This window comes from Notolabrus celidotus, chromosome 19 (assembly GCF_009762535.1).
Source record: "Notolabrus celidotus isolate fNotCel1 chromosome 19, fNotCel1.pri, whole genome shotgun sequence".
In the NCBI taxonomy this organism is placed as follows: Eukaryota; Metazoa; Chordata; class Actinopteri; order Labriformes; family Labridae; genus Notolabrus; species Notolabrus celidotus.
In genome coordinates this window covers 28,428,260-28,446,042 of record NC_048290.1, presented here as the reverse complement: position 1 = coordinate 28,446,042, position 17,783 = coordinate 28,428,260, and the positions used below count along the sequence as shown (strand labels likewise).

Genomic DNA, 17,783 nt, shown 5'->3' with positions numbered 1-17,783 from the left:
TGTTTTTTTGGACAAGCTGTAACTTATCCAACAGGAGGATTTACATGTATGACCTTCTGAACGTTTTTGCCAGATAAAAACAGTCTTCTTACCTGCATAAAACAAATCTGCACGACTAGGTTGACATTCTTGTTCAGATTGAGGTTCTCGTCAAAGATGACGCCTACATTTTTACACCTGGCGGCAATATTATCTGACAAGCCAAGATGTGTCACCATTCTTGGTGAACCAAGGCCGATGATCATCCCCTCAGTGTTGTTGAGATTCAGCTGCAGGAAATTCTGTGACATCAAGCATGTAATATCTTGGATGCAGTAGTTCAGTGTGTTTAAAGGTTAAAATCATTGGGATTACAATTTTTGGATGTTTTGCAACAGTTTGTGATGCCACAGAGACTTCCTGCTTACGGGGTTAATTATGTTTTCAGGCCATTTCAATTTCAATATCTATTAAAGTCTTTGCTATGGAAGAATTCTAATGTTTTCATTTTGCAACACGATTCTATAATGTTTGTTTGTGACTAGCTTTGTGAAATAGAACAGAGTAAGATAATTTCCTGGATCAATCCATGAGATCAGGAGCTCTAGAATGAAGGTGTTAACTGTATATTCAGTGTCCTCATATGGTAGAGTTATTGATTTCCAGGCTCTCAAAGTTACTCCAGAGTGATGTTGACTGTATCTTCCAAAAACACACCAGCCCTAAAGGCAAACTTCAGGGCATCCATGAAGGGCTTTGAGGGCAATATGAGGTCTTTGAGGCAGCCAGACATGAGTCTTTCAAAGGTCTTCCAACATCAAAGCCTCTCAGTCCTGTGATGCAAGTTTTTACTACTATGGGAATAGAAGACAGGAAGAGTTTAGAGGTCTAGTGAAAGACACCCTTGGTTCACATCTTCAGCGTCTTGCAATAAAAGCATCCGAGTTGACAGTAAAGAAGAAAAAAAACTACTTGTGGTTCACTTAAAAATCCAGGAAACCAATAGCCATTTTTCTCATTTAATAGTCTGTTGCTACATTAAGCCCTCTCTTTTCCTATTTTGGATGAACCTCATTCTCAGCTCTCACTTCATCCACAGGCATTACTTTTACTCTGTCAGCCTCATGTGAAGCATAAATACGATGACGTGGTACATAGTATTTACTGAGCCGCTGTTCTCCCTCCCTCCTTCCTTTTGTCCACCTTTCCTCTCTGCACCATGTGTTCATGTAGATTAGAGTTGGCATTTGCCTTCAGTGTACTCCTCCCGGGCGCTGTGAGCACAAACGTACATCCCAAGCCGAGGGCAGACGGAGGTGATCTGAATACAGACCTCAGCCTGGCCACCGAGGAACTCTAAGCTAGCTTGCCTTGACATGCTAGCTCTCCATATTTTTAAAAACCTGCACCTCCAAGCTCCTGGGTTTGTCTTGCTCTGCAGAGTCTGACAAAGAGTATTGGAGGCTTTTCTTTTTTTTTTTTTGCTGAACACAGAAGGAAAGGTGCTTTAGTAGCCTGCAGGCTCTCTAGGTTTCTTTCTGCACTCAGGTTTTGATTGCTAGCCCAGGGACTCTGGCAGTATTACCATAGTTATCTCTCTACACCAAACGCCTAACAGCCTTCAAAGCCTTCTGAGCTGTCTGTCATGCCTCTTAATTTGCAACATAAGCAGATGAGTGGGAAAAAGGATAAAATACCTGAACAGAGGTTTGACAGCAAGATTTAGGATGCAGACTTAAAACAGAAAGGTCAGGTTGGTGTCTGGAAACACTCGATCTAAGCAACAACATTCATTAATATCCTGTCATACCCTGTTCATACACCAACTCATAGCATATTGAGCAATGCACTGGACATGCTAACAATTTGAAACTATGTCTTACCTACTCGTGTCCTGCATTTGAGAACTGGCCTTTTTCTCATGTTATTGCACTGTCTACACAAACTCATCAAACTTATTCAGTTTCGTTCTCTCTGTCTCTTTCAGACTCTCATGGGATGGATCTGTTCGCAGTTGCAGTCCACGAATTCGGTCATGCCATCGGTCTGGTCCACACCTCAGCCATGGAGTCCATCATGAGACCATACTACCAGGGTCCTGTGGGAGACCCTCTGAAATATGACCTGCCCTATGAAGACAAGGTCCGCGTCTGGCAGCTTTACGGTAAGAGGGATCATTTGGTCACCTGGCTTTGGGCCTGATTTACAAAAGGAGTGCATAGCTTTAGCAAATGAGACGGAAGACACTGCCTAATTCACAAACTGTGCTTTACCACAAATAGCTATAATTAGCAATTATGCATAGAATTGGGGCAAAATTGGCCTCTTCCCATGCAAATTACCCTCATTGCCAAAGCCAGTACCACACTAATGGCTACAAGCAGTTGAAGTACAATTTTTACTATCTCTTAAGAGCTGGAGATAACTGTTGTACAGTTATTATAAGTGGAGTCACATTCAAACGTTCCAGTGATCGTGACAATTCCACTTGTGATGATCTAAAAAAATGCATTAGTTGAAAATGTGGTCAAATAACTTTGGAATTATTACTATATTGTAATATACTGGACCTAAAACTGTCAGTCATTGGCTGCCTGTGGCTCAACCCTGGTAATGTGAACATGCTTTTCCCCATGTTGAGACAGTCTGGAGTACTAACACATGACATCTTTTTTTTTTTTTTTGAATGAGCTCCTCTTCCTGGCTTACTTAATTTTAGAAAAAAAAACGTTTGCACAACTATGCTGCACCTCAGGTTTCTTGTTCTTTTTTATTTCCAAGTGCAGGTGTAAAAAACTTGCGGCTGATACATTTTGCATTCATGAAAACAACACTAGAATTTAGTTTCAGCAAGTTTGAACAATTATTGTCCAATAAACCTGAGCTTTTAAGAGGTTAGTTGTGCACCTTGCTCTGTAATAACCTCTCACATCAGGTCATTCTGCTGTGACCTTAAATACTCTTGAATTATCAGCACCATGAGAGTAAAAGCAGGGTGAGAAATACATTTCAAGCCTTATAGGACACACACACACACAATAATTCTTATTGATTTTTGTAAACAAAGTCACTTAAGAGAGGAAGATGTTTAATAAACGTCGAAAATGGTCTCAAATCCATCATATATCTACTTCAAAATATGGTGGTAAGAAGTGTTGCCTCCCTATTCAGCTTTCCATCTGTATTGGGACAGGTTTGAGCTTCACCAGAATGAAAGCACACATCTCACTTTTGTGCAGCAGAGAGTGGAGATGCTGACAGCTTATCTCCCCAATCAGACATAAAACAAGAGCAAACAGCTCAGAACTGCAAAACTTTATGGGCGTGTTTGCACTTGAATATCATCAGTGCATCATGCTTTGTGAATTAGACCTTGAGACAAGACAGATTGTGGGGGAAAATGATGCACGATTGTTGGTGCTATTAGCAGCAGCAATTTGTTCTTAGTGAACTCCATCCTTTGTTTTTAAAAGAGAATTAGGTGAGATTAAATTAAGGGAATTCTATTAGATTTTCCATCAACGTTTCTGCAAGGAGTCTGCAGAAAGTGCCCACGCATAAAAATAGTAGCTTAGTAATTGATTTGTTCATGGGAAGATGCTGTCGGCAATGAAGCAAAGTGGGGAATTAGATAAGGTGGCCTTGTACATGGGTGTTAATGCATATATGACATTTAAAGGAACTCTGAAAATACTTACAGCAGTAGATTTTCCACTTTTCTCCACTTTATTAACCCTTTGTCATTATCTATTACACAAGTACAATCAAACATATGTTAAGTTAAGAGATTCTGTGCTACATGTCATCCTGGCTTAAACAAAGAGATGTTTCTGCCTCTCCTCCACATCTGATCATTGCTGTGAAGCTCCAATACATATGTAGAGGCATATTTTATCCATATCTGTATTCACTGTATCTCTTTCTCCTCCACTGACCATGACTCAGGAGCCTCTGCTGTAATTACGTATTTCTTGGTGCAGTGGTGAAAACAGAGGTTTTGGTGCCACAGCTCAGCAGAGTGTAGACACAGAGGTCCCCTCATGCAGGAAGCAGTGAGCGATGAGCTCCGTGGAGCAAGGTTTTAGATTTAATAAAAACATGGTTGATGTTAATTGGACCTCGTTATGGCATGATAACTATAACACCATTCACTGATAGAGGAAATGAAGGAGAGTCATGATTATGAAGAGATGAATGGAGGATTTCAGTGATTAAAGAAATATGATAGACTAAAGGGAGAAAATGATGACACACTGTCTGTGCTTTTGATACAAGTGTACAAGAAATATAACAGCAAACCAATGATTAAATGAATGTTTTTATCATATGTTTGATATTCATGTGAGTGGATGTTTGACTTTTTCAGGTGTCAGAGACTCAGTGTCCCACACAAACAGACCTGGCAACCCATCCCAGACAGCCGAGCCTCCTGTCCTGCTGGATCTTCCTGAGAACAGATCCACTTTCCTGTAAGTAGAGACAAAGACAGTCTGGATTTATCACAAGGAACAGAATGTCAGAAAAGGGAGGAAAACACCTTCATTTAAAGATCAATCCTGCCTTAAAAATCAGCCTTTTCCTCTTTAAAAAATCCCAGTCTCTACTTCAGAGTCTACAGCTTTACACCTATAAAATGCAGTGACCTTGCAAAGATTTGCTACAATATTGTTGAGTGTCTTTTCTGTAAATGCCGTTCTACATGACATGACTCAATAATGACCAGAGGCGAGCAGAAGAGAGGATGTCAATAAAATAGGATCCCATTTTGGCACCAGAAACAACTCTTGTAACAAAGACTTGGGACACATCTTATTAGGACAGATGTTTCTTTGTGATTTGCTTTATGGCTCAACTTGGAAAAGCTTGATATGCAGATAAATATCAGCAAAATCCCATAAAATGTTAATTTGTTGGATGTTTTCCTGTTCCAAATTGTTCCAAATGTTTCAACTAGTCATAATAGTGCTGTCGTAAAGCTATGCCTGTTGTAAAGTCAGGCCTGTAGATGCAGTTGAGCCATATCTTTAAAAACACAGCACCCTTAATCTGCCTCATGCAGGTGGCGTTTACTGCTTGGTAACCATATTGGATCCCATTAAAGAGAGATGTCTAATTTTCTGATGGTTCCCTGTGTATTATTATAATCACACTGTCATTGTTTCTTAATTATCTTACTTCTTTCCCCACTTTTACTGAAAAACAATGTAATTAATCCATGAAGGAATACATTTATTGTAAAAAGATGTTTTTTTAAGCTTGATAGGAAGTCATGAGGTGCCAACAAAGCAAATTAGCTAAAGGGGTGATCTTGGGAGCCTGCCCGTCTAATTAAGCAACTCCCATAAGCAGGCTAGGCAGATATCAGCCGCTACTTTCTGAGATTACTGAGGATAATTAGACTCATTTTGTCCATTTATGTATCACGTGTGTACTCAAACCACCAAGCACCAACCTTAAAGTAGCCCAAGAGGTCCAAAATAAGACTTCAGAACAATGTCTTAATTCTGGTGGTCTCCAACTCAAAGTTGTTTCAGAAATATGCACTACAAAGAAAAACAAAGCACATATAAGGCAGCTCTGAGAGGCATGTCTACACCAAACAGGCAGCGGAGCAGTAATTAACAATATCGTGTTCCCCAGTTTAAACTTCCACAGCCTTCATTGATAATATCCCACTGAATCCATCAGGTCACGATGTGTGGAAAAGCTGATTTAGACCTGACAAGGGCACCTGTACTGAACGATAGGCGATGGTGTAGTGTTAACAGAGCGCTGAATGGAGACCTTTGTTGGTAATAGAAGGCCTGGCGGGCTCCCACTCTCGACCCTGTAGTGCTAACGGCTTCATCATTGGCACGCTGGCCACGTCAGTGCTTTAAATCACTTAAAAAGCCTCAGGGATAAATGTACCGGGGACCTTGGCGTGTTAGTATGGTAGCATCTCCTCTTCTGTTCAGCCTTAGTTTACTGAGACATGCAAAAAAAAAATACCTGTAGCAAAGGCTGAAAGTAACATAAAATTCAGATGTGAAAAGATCCTCAGAAAGAGTTAATTGATAGAAAATCAGTGACAAATGACCTTTTCATTGTCTATGTAATAAATTATTTTAGATGCAAGGTTAGTCATCAGACTGCAGAAACATTTTTGCCTCTGGTGTTCAACGATTTAAAGTGGTTAAGTCCAGTTTTACACAAGAGCTTCTTGTTTTCCTCTCTTTTTAATCTTCCCTTCCTCTTTTTCTACTTCCCTCACATCTCTCTCAGGCTGGCGCGAGATGCCCCCGACAGATGCACCAGTCACTTTGATGCAGTGGCCCAGATTCGAGGGGAGGCCTTCTTTTTCAAAGGTACCGAGTCACTGAGGGAGACAGACAGACGCAGAGCCACAGAGCTGTGTGGGGAAAAATAAAGCGAAATTAGCTAAATGAGCGGAAGTAAGAGGAGGGAAAGCAAATTAAAGATGGAGAGGGAGAGTGAAAGAAGAAGGGGAAAAAGGAGAGCCTGGGGTGCATGTAAGATGTCCAACTGAGCCTGTTGAGTCCTGCTGAGAGACTGCAGTCCAAAAATTTCATCAGGCTTTCATGCTGGGCCTCTGGGGGAATGACCCACAGCCTCATACTGACAACAGAAACAAGAAGCAGGCTCTCAGGCCTTCAGCTGCAGATGTCTTAGCAAAGTATAGTGAACTTTAACTGACATTTTTGAACCTTTTTGAATATTTTATAAGACTTACAAGAGATGACATTAAAACTTTATAGATCATTGTTTCAAGCATCTTGCCCTTTGCATGTTGGTTTCTCAGAAATGTGATGAAACACAGATGAAGATTGGACAATTGACCTGCCGTTCAGGTCTGACTCTTACATATGGGATGTTGTCATGCAGCCCCTTTTGAACCTGAACCTAAATCTTTTAGACACATGACTCAACTTGTTATCTTTTAGTTATTGTCTGATACACAGCGTTATATATTTTTCATGCTTTTGAAAACTCTTTCAGAGTCAGCCTTGGGCCTGTTCTGAAATACCACAGTTCTTAGAAATAGCATGGCAAGCGGAAAGGCTCTGGGAACAGGTAAAAAGAACAATAGATGAACCACAGAGGAAAGGAAACAGCCTATCATTCTTTGACAACATCGACAAATACTCATACCAACAACAAAAGTAGTCAAACTTTAAAAAGGACTTTGACACTTGTAGTGCAAGTTTAGGTTTACAAACATGCTAGTAATGATTATTTTTTTGATCAGCATTCTGAATAGCAATAAACCACCAAACATTGTCCTGTTCCCTCTAGGAAAGTATTTCTGGCGACTAACCCGAGAGAAGCACCTGGTGTCGCTGCGTCCAGCTCAGATCCATCGCTTCTGGAGGGGCCTCCCAACCAACCTGGACAGTGTGGACGCTGTGTATGAGAGGCCAGGGGACCACAAAATAGTCTTTTTCAAAGGTAAGGTCAGATATGTTATCAGATCCTGGAACAAGTTTAAGTTTTAAAAGTGACATATCACACTTTTTTCATCAATATATATTAGTCTAAGAGGTCCCCAAAACATGTCTTTAAAGTTTATGCTCAAAAAAACACTTTGAAATCAGATTTTGGTCTGCCTGAAAAGCCCTCTTCTTCAGACCGGTTCAGAACGGTCTGTTTTCTCTCTGACCACGCCCCCTCAGGAAGTGGATGTGGCCTCAGCTGTCCAGCATGTTGATCTAATGTTTACATGTTGGCTGAATATACACGGCTGCTCACAGACCCGTGTTACTTCAACCCTCTGAATCTGATCCAGAATCTGATCCTGACGGAGAGGCGCCTGTAGCAGGACCTTTCTGAACCATTGGTCACAGATTTAGTGTTTCTTGTTGTTTTATTTGTCAGCATGTAGACGTGTGTCTTGGTACACAGCTACCAACATGTAGCTATGTGGCTATGCTAACTAGCGCTAGCTAGTGGTGCAACGGATCATCGTTGATCCGTGATCCGTACGGATGCCTCTCCACGGTTCGGCACAGACGTGGTCCGCGGATCGGTTGATGGAAATAAAAAAGGTTGCGCGTCAACTCACTCGTCAAGCGCAGTGGTAGTCATGGCAAGTGAAGGAGCAGAGGAACATTATAACCCTCCTGCATCTTGGAAGTCACATGTATTGGAGCATTTTGGTTTCCCTGTGAAATACAGTGAATGCTGAATGTGCTTGAGCCACGTTATGAAATTCCGTCGCGCACCCACTAGACCAGAGGCCGTCAATACACGGCCCGCGGGCCGCATCCGGCCGCCTATTTGAGGCCCCCGAACTGTTATTCCTTCACTCTGTGTTTTGGTCGGGTCACCGCGTGTTTACCGGGATTTTTTTCTCCATGTCAACAATACGCAGACAGGCTGTTACTGGGTCACTTAGAGTCCAATGCTGCGAGTGCAATTTTTAACTTTCACTTTCGTTTATGGAGCAGTTCGCATGTTGGCACTTTACCAGCTATAGGACCCTAGAATAAAACGGTGTGTTCACATTTTGCTGCTCAAAGAAAAGTGGACGATGAAAATCAGCAAATGAAAGAAGAATGGAGTGAAACTTTTGAAGTTCCTCTGCTCCTTCACTTGCCATGCCATGAAATGCAGTGAATGAGGCAGGACTGGGCCCACAGATAGGGTGCTTTGCACAAGCTGTACATTTTGAGTTGAATGTTGTTTTTATTTAATGGGCAAAGAGTTTTACAAAATAAATAGAGGGACAAAGTTGTATTTGTCTTGTCTTCTTTCTTTTTTTTTTTTTTTTGTTGATCCGAAAAATGATCCGATCCGTGACTCAAATCCGTGATACGATCCGAACCGTGAGTTTTTTGATCCGTTGCACCCCTAGCGCTAGCACTTATCCATGACAAATAAAAATCATCCACTAGATCTTCAAATCTGCAGACGTGGGGAGTAAAACTGACCTTTGTGTTTATTAAGACAGCCTACAACTAGCATGCCTCCCTCCTAAGCTCCTTGTTAGCACACATGTGTGCAGGTAATGAAAAACAGAGGAGGGGTTGAGTTGTATTTTATACAGTCTATGGGCTGAACAAGCTCCGAGCTCTGACTCCGTGACAGACCGGATATTGTTGTGACCATAGACTGTAAAAAATATGGACGTAGTATCCGTGACGTCACCCATCTGTTTCTGAAGAGCTGTTTTCAGACCAATCAGCTGCGGCAGCCATATTGCTTCTGTCGAGCCAGTGTGACGTAAAGAGGCGGGCTTTGAGCCTCCTAGCCAATAGCTGCAGTGTTCCCACAGGCAGCTGTGCCTCTCATTGGAAGACTAGTAATCTCAATATCTTCGAACTTGCCGAATTAGAAAAAAATTCACCCCCCTCACAGTGAGAGGACATCGAGAAATTAGCTATTCAGACTACACTCATCTTTTGTACCAGGCTGTAAACATGTTTATTAATGCTGCAAAGATCGTCTTTTTCCCATTCATGTGTATGTGACTTCCGGTACTTCCGGAGCCAGCCTCAAGCGGATCCTCGATGAACTGCAGCTTTTAACACTTCCGCATTGACTCATATTTTTATAGTGATGGTGAGATGAAGCCTCATGAGGCTTCGAACCACTTGAGCCAATTGGTTCGAGAAAGGGTTCATTTCTCGAAGCTTCATGTGCACACGAAACCACCTACTGGCCAGTTTATCATTACATGCTGCTGGATCTTAACCACATAATGTGTGATGCATTGAATTTTTGTGTCTGTTATGGGAATGACTAAATTACAAAAAATGTATGACCAAATCATTTCTGTACATAAATTATCATATATGTGTATGATACAATATTTTTGAATGTATTCTGTGTGTGTACATTTTCCCAAAATGGTAGTATCATATGATATGGCAGGTTGTGTAATTATATTTTTCCGTCACTTTAGGAAAATGGAATTGGCTTAAGCAGCCAGAGGACAGTAAAAGTGATTGTGGAACTAGGAAGAGGGCACTGAATATGCTTGTGTTATTAGGAGTTATTAAATCAAAATGTTGCCACACAGGGGAAATCCTCCTCTTTCTTTCTTTTTAAAGTTATATTTTCGGGCTTTGACATCTTTTATTTATAGAGGAGAGGACAGTGTAGAAACTGGAAGAAAATGTGATTAATAAGCCGCAGGCTGGACTCGAACCCTGGTCAAATATTTCATGGACGTGCTATTCACCATTAGGCCAAGTCTGCAAAAGATTAGCAACACGTCTGCACCTAATTCGCCTCTTTCTAGTTGGCTCTGTCTTACCTGTCCTCTTTTCACTCCTAAATCTTCAAACCATCTCTCTCTCTCTCTCTCTCTCTCTCTCTCTCTCTCTCTCTCTCTCAATTCAATTCAATTTCAATTCAAATTTGCTTTATTGGCATGAACAACGAGATATTATTGCCAAAGCACATAAATTCATACAGTACATTATATATATTCACAACACATTACACTCACCATATATACATTAATCACACACCATATTCATTACATATTATATTCATCATATACATATCAACCATATATTACATATGTTATAAGCATTAATGAACGATGGTGTCACCTATACAGCATATCTCAATGTCCTCACCCGATTCGGCGCGCTCACAAAACCTCCACCCAAAATCAAACCCCATTGGATGGTGCGTCCCTCAGGCTGTGACAGGCAGACACATATTTAGCAGCCAGAGGAGCTGCTGACCCTTCCCCCAGGAGAACTGACAGTTTCTCTTCTGGGGTTAATGTTGGGAAGTTTGGTACCATGTTAGTAATGTCCCTGTAGTGGGAATCTCTTAGAGAAGAGAACTTGCTGCAGTGGAGGAGGAAGTGCATCTCTGTCTCTATGTCCCCTGTAGAGCAGTGAGCACATAGACGCTCCTCTCTGGGCAGCCATGTCTGCCTGTATCTCCCTGTCTCTATAGCCAGCTGGTGGTCACTCAGCCTGTATTTGGTCAGGATACATCTTTGTTTTGTATCTCTGACACTGTACAGATATTCAGATAATTTATAATCACGGTTTAGGGTCAAATAACAATTCATTCTACTTTGGGTCTTTGTTTGGTTTCTCCAGTGATCTAAATACAGATCTTTGGAGTGCTTCATGATGAGTTTCATTTGGTTGTGTTTTGGATCAGTGCTGACTGGAGTCTGGCTGATTAGCTTCTCTCTCTCTCTCTCTCTCTCTCTCTCTCTCTCTCTCTCTCTCTCTCTCTCTCTCTCTCTCTCTCTCTCTCTCTCTCTGTCTCTCTCTAAACTATATAAACACTATCCAAACTCAAGTATCCAAACTATCAAAACTCTATCCGAACTCTGAACTGACCGCAGCTCTCCATCAAACACCCACATTATGAATGGGGCCTGAGGGGTTTATATTGCTGTCAAACCTCGCAGCAAAATCTGAACCATTTGCCGAAGCAGTCACGTGGTACAGCCGGGCAGCGAGGCTTCGGACGTCATCATTTTCGGCTCCTCCCCTCAATGAAGCGAGCCTCGATACGCGCTTCACGGAAACGCCCCCTCCGTTACTCGACACACGCTTCGAAGCCTCGGCACATCTCGTAACATCACTATATTTTTAGACCAGAGGTTGCCGCCTGGTTGTGACGTAACAAAAACACTGAAGTCTGAAACGGCTGGTTTCAGCACACATTTACAGAAAGGTGGAGAAATCAGAACAGGGGCAGAATGGATTTTTTTCATTCTCGGGGGGTTTGTAGACATGCCAGGGAAACATATTTCAGGTAGAGAACCATTAAAAAGTCCATTTTGCATGATATGTCACCTTTAATACTAACAAAAATGTTATGCTGGTTCAAAAGTGTTTTATCTCTCCAGTCAACTTTCTTTTGTATTAATGTTGATAGATCAGATGCAGTATTTGAACACATAAAGGTAGCACTTAATGCTTTCAAAGACACAGAATTTTGAGACAAAAGATCTTTACGAAACTGTTTATGACCTGCCGACTAAAGTTTGATCCTTATAAACTAAGAAGAGGGAACATGAAAAGAGCCTCTGTCTGTAGAGATGGGACTTGAATTTGTTTCTCTGTTTAAAAGGATAAAACAATGTTCTAAAAAAAGATAGGGTATAAAATCAAGAGAATGTGTAACATTTGATATGAAATGTAAAACAGCTTTCCTGGCAGAGCACGTCTTTCATTGGACTTGTTACAAAAACAAATGTGTGAATGTGTTTTTGTCTTAAGTGAGTGTTCTGCACTTCTCTTTCCATGTGTATTATCAGAAGTGCATACAGGCTCTGCCGTGTGCAGTGTATTACACTATAAATTGTAATATGGATTTTCTGTCCACCCTCTCCAGGTCTGAAGTACTGGATATTTAAAGATAACATCGTGGAGGAGGGTTACCCTCGTCCGATCAGTGACTTTGGCCTTCCCTCTGACGGCGTGGATGCGGCCTTTGTTTGGCTCCACAACGACAAAACCTACTTCTTCAAGGACAGCAGCTACTGGCGCTACGACGACCACCTGAGACGAATGGACCTTGGCTACCCTAAAGACAGCACGCTGTGGAAGGGGCTGCCACCAAACCTGGACGATGCCATGAGGTGGTCTGATGGTGAGTAAGCATAAAAACTTTTTTTTCTTTTTTAATTTCAACTCTTACATCGGCTGAAAACAAATTAACATATGCTTGTAATGAAGAAAATAATACATCCACTCATCTAGATGCTTACTTAAGGCTGGTTTATACCTCTGTGTCGACCCTACACAGCAGTGGTCGACGTGGACGTGGGCACCACATACTGCTGCATCGATATGTCTGTGATACGCAGCAATACTCGAATACCGAAAAGCTTGAGGGCAGTGTGGTCTCTGTGATAGTCCAGTCGCCTGTTTCCGGCGCAGTTACAATGGGCCTCATTTACTAACAGTGTGTTTGAAGCACAAATCTGGGATTCATCAATATGTTCTTACTAGAATTTGTTCTTACACTGCAAACAAAAAATGGAACTTCTTCAGACCATGCGTACGTACAAATGATGACGACCAACTTTCTCAGAAAATGTAAACACACACTCTTTTAACTAAATGCATGACATATTTATAAACTACTTTTACTAAGACAAAAATGCCAGATGACTGTCATATAGCCATCTGGTAAAAAGAAAGGCAGAAAACTCATCACATTTTCTATTTTCAAGGTTTTATTTCAAGGTTAGCTACTATTTTTGTCAATATTTTATTCTATTCTATTCTATTTTAGACAACTTAAAAAAAAAAAAAAATTCTGGAAGACATCTCCCGACCCCCCATTTGTGTCTCGCGACCCCCCAGGGGGTCTCAACCCCCACTTTGGGAACCTCTGCTCTAAGAAACTTATGGTTAGTTGGTGAGCATATATTATGTTATATTTAGCTTAAAGGTGACATATCACGCTTTTTTCATCAATATATATTGGTCTAAGAGGTCCCCAAAACATGTCTTTAAAGTTTATGCTCAAAAAACACTTTGAAATCAGATTTTGGCATGCCTGAAAAACCCTCTTCTTCAGTCCTCCTCAGAACACTCTGTTTTCTCTCTGACCACGCCCCCTCAGGAAGTGGATGTGCCTCGGCTGTCCAGCACGTTGATCTAATGTTTACATGTTGACTGAATATACACGGCTGCTCAGAGATCACGCTACTTCAACCCTCTGAATCTGATCCAGAATCTGATCCTGACGGAGAGGCGCCTGCAGCAGGACCTTTCTGAAGGATTGGTCACAGATTTAGTGTTTCTTTTTGTTTTATTTATCAGTATGTAGACGTGTGTCTTGGTACACAGCTACGAACATGTAGCTATGTGGCTATGCTAACTAGCGCTAGCACTTATCCATGATAAATAAAAATCATCCACTAGATCTTCAAATCTGCAGACGTGGGGAGTAAAACTGACCTCTGCCAGAAAGGCAGCAGGACCTTTCTGAAGGATTGGTCACAGATTCTGTGTTTCTTGTTTTATTTGTCAGTATGTCGACGTGTGTCTTGGTACACAGCTACAGCTATGAACATGTAGCTATGTGGCTATGCTAATTAGCGCTAGCACTTTTCCATGACAAATAAAAATCATCCACTAGATCTTCAAATCTGCAGACGTGGGGAGTAAAACCGACCTTTGTGTTTATTAAGACAGCCTACAACTAGCATGCCTCCCTCCTAAGCTCCTTGTTAGCACACATCTGTGCAGGTAATGAAAAACAGAGGAGGGGTTGAGTTGTATTTTATACAGTCTATGGGCTGAACAAGCTCCGAGCTCTGACTCCGTGACAGACCGGATATTGTTGTTACGTAACAAAAACACGGAAGTCTGAAACGGCTCGTTTCACACACATTTACAGAAAGGTGGAGAAATCAAAACAGGGGCAGAATGGATTTTTTTCATTCTCGGGGGGTTTGTAGACATGCCAGGGAAACATATTTCAGGTAAAGAACCATTAAAAAGTCAATTTTGCATGATATGTCACCTTTAAGTCTCTTTCCTATTTATGCTAAAATGTTGTTGTGAGATATGATCTTAAAACCTGGTTTATGACTCCTTTTGGGAGTCCCGAAACTCCCCCCAAGAGGTGTGCTATAAAAACGTCCATGCCCACACGTGTGCTGTAGTAGAGCTCACATTTGGGCTGCTGAAGGCTCGTTGGATGTGTTTGGACACAGCTGGTGGGAAGTTACTCCACACCCCTGAGAAAGTGTCAAAGATAATGGTGGCGTGCCGTGATCATTAAATTAAATAAATGACCATTAGGCGATGGTTGAATGTCATCACTTTATCCCTCATTTCGGGAACATATTCCTGATATAGAGGTGTCACCCATAATTGCAGGCATTCTTTAATCCTGAGCTGTCAGATCAGGTGGTCCTTGTCCTCCTCCAGTTTCCTTCCTTTTTTTCTGTTCTTCTAGTCTTTTTTTTTGCATCCACTTTAATATCAAACCTTTTTTTCTTAACCTGAGCCACGGTGCAAACATCAGGAGACACAGTATTAACAGCCTCAGTAAGAAACCCAGGCTTCATTTTGTTTCTGTCATGGTGACTCCTGACACACTTCAAAAAAGTGTTGGTTTTCTTGCCTCAACCTCCGAAACAATCAGCTCTATTTCTGCCGAGTTGAAATTCAGCGTCGTGATGCACCTGTGGTAGGGTGACCCAGCCGTGAGGCGATCGTCCAGCGGAGCAGTGACCAGAAATGAGGCTTCGAACTCAGTATCAAAGTTTATACACAAAGTTTATTCATGCAGCATGAGAGAGAAGTTACAGCATACTCAAGAGCATATGAAGTTCTCCGCTGAGTGACAGAGATGATCAATACTTCATAGTTCTTCAAAAATAAGGGAGGAAAAAGGGAGGGGGAAAAACATGACCTTTAATACAGTTGTTCATACGTAAGGAAAAAGAAAAGAAAGGGGGAAAAGGGGGGGGGGACAGGTGTGGGTGAATTGCAATCAAGGGTGAGCAAAGGGTCTTGTCAGGTGAACATCGTACCCTGGAAACAACAGAGACATTACCTCAGTCTAGTGGTTTACAAAAAGCACACGTCTGCACATATCGTATTCATCTTACGACATTTGTGGTTATCAAAAGCACATATCAACAATTCTTAAAAGCGTACGTCGGCTCTTTTATCCAACACAAAGCGTTTGGCATAGTTACCAAAAATCCCCTTCGCTTACATTCAACTGCAATATGAGGCTAGGGTTGGTTCTCGGTCTTTGCAAAACAACTTATAAATAGATGAATTAACCACATCCGGGCTGAACCTGCATTGAACTTGCAGAAGCTGGGGCTCTGACCTCAGTCTCACCTTTATTCAGATATCTGCACAGATCTTTGGCCTTATGCCGTACTATTTGCTGGTTTCTTCAATAAAACATATAAAATGGAAAACATATGAATATAATTGTTAAAAGAAGAATACATGAGCATAATAAGGAAAACATGATTATATTTAAAGAAAATGCATGATTATAATAGAGGATATTAATCAAGATTCCACACACCGATGTCCTTATATGGATGAATTGGGGCGTGGTAGTATGCTGATTGAAGGTTGCGAGCACGCGCCTGTCGATTTAGAATGATTCTGATTCACTAATATACGCACGGTGGTGAGAACAAAATTGTCATGAATCCGACGGTGATTTTGCATACGTATTGTATGCACAGAGTAAGAACATTTCTACACATTTTTTAGTGAATCAGACCCAATCTGTTTACGTTTTCACAGTGAATCTGAGCATATTATGTTAATTCACAGCTGATGCATGTTGCTGTTTATCATACAGACATGATTACAGGGAAGAATAGTGAGGACACTGTTATGATTGTCACTAGGACCGGACCCAAATGCAGAACTCAGGCAAGCTGGATTTGTGAAAATACAAGTGTTTATTTAGAGTGAACTCCGTGGTAATGGCGCCGTGGGTAACGAGCGGAGCAGTCCCTCTTTCCAGTGTCCTTCCACAGAGGGTAACTGGACCTCAGGCAAAGGCAGGCAGGTTCAGCAGCAGACAGGGAAGCGATCAGCACGAGAGCAGGAAGCATGCACGGCAATCTCTGAATCAAGATGAAAACACACAAGGACGTCAGCTTGACACACACAAAGACAAGCAAAACAAAAACATGCTTGAGGAGCCACGGACTCAGTGTACCACTTAAAACTGAAGTACGATCTGGCAACGAGTAGGAGAGAATCCGGAGTCTTTATAGGAGAGGGTTGATTATTGAGTGGCTTCACCTGGTGCTGCCTGCAGAATGGAAACCCCGCCTACATTTACCCACAAGACACAAACAAGGGGAAGAGACACAGGAGGAGGAGCAACAGACAGGGAAATGACAAAACACACACAAAGAGGGAGAGGAGAGGGCTGCCATGATGAGGATCATGACAGACACGTCGGAGGAGATGAAATACACGGAGGATTTGCGGGGATCCCAGAAGTGCCGTAAATGCGGGAAATACAATGCTGCAGAGCGGACCAATCACAGGGCTTGTGGTCCATGTCGATTCGACGTGTAGTTACATTTTGGAGGATGTGTGCGTTGGCTACGTGCATAGGCCTCTGTAGGTACGGGAGCTACGCAGACCTACGGCGTAGGCTACGCAGTCAGAAGTATAAATCAGGCAATAGATAACTGTTCTCTCTCGGCCCTCTAATGCATGCTGGGAGATTTATTACCACCTCTGCCCTTCTCCAGAGCACAACACTCAGAGAGGGTAAATAGTTGCCTTCCAGGTCCTTTGAACTTGTCAAACTGTCACATGGACTAAAACCAGTCACTGCAGAGAAGCTGAATTTTGACCCCCCTTAAAGGTGAAGGTTGCGAAGAAGGTTAATTAACATAAGATTTGCTTTGAGCTTTGATATGTCAGAATGCTTCAAACAAAGTTCTTATCAGAACATCAAACAGTGACCAGTGACTTAAACACCCTTTGAATGAAGGAATGAAGGAAACCATGTCCACCATTTCTGCCTTTTAAAAAAATGTTCCAAATGTTCACAAAATCTCTTTACACACCAAGTGGCAAGGGACACAGAGATGTGAAAGCATAAAAGGGTTATATCACTTCTGTGTACTGAATCCATCACCTCAGAGTCTGTTACAGTCAGTTTGTCATTGAAAATACACTATATTACCAAAAGTATTTGCTCACCCATCCAAATGATCAGAATCAGGTGTCCTAATCACTTGGCCTGGCCACAGGTGTATAAAATCAAGCACCTAGGCATGCAGACTGTTTTTACACCGGATGCCACCTGTGCAAAAAATCCAGCCGAGAAATGTCCTCGCTCCTAAATATTCCACA

General features: G+C 41.8%; 1 protein-coding gene across 2 annotated transcripts in view; it reads left to right on the top strand.

The window, feature by feature from the left end:
* LOC117830650 (matrix metalloproteinase-17-like) overlaps nt 1-17,783 on the top strand; it is a 169,925-nt gene that overhangs the window by 128,491 nt on the left and 23,651 nt on the right. For both annotated transcript variants that reach the window (XM_034708838.1, XM_034708839.1), the window contains exons 5-9: nt 1,967-2,143; nt 4,346-4,448; nt 6,244-6,326; nt 7,276-7,428; nt 12,298-12,555. In XM_034708838.1, the coding sequence (XP_034564729.1) occupies nt 1,967-2,143; nt 4,346-4,448; nt 6,244-6,326; nt 7,276-7,428; nt 12,298-12,555 (774 nt within the window). The remainder of the gene's footprint in view (nt 1-1,966; nt 2,144-4,345; nt 4,449-6,243; nt 6,327-7,275; nt 7,429-12,297; nt 12,556-17,783) is intronic.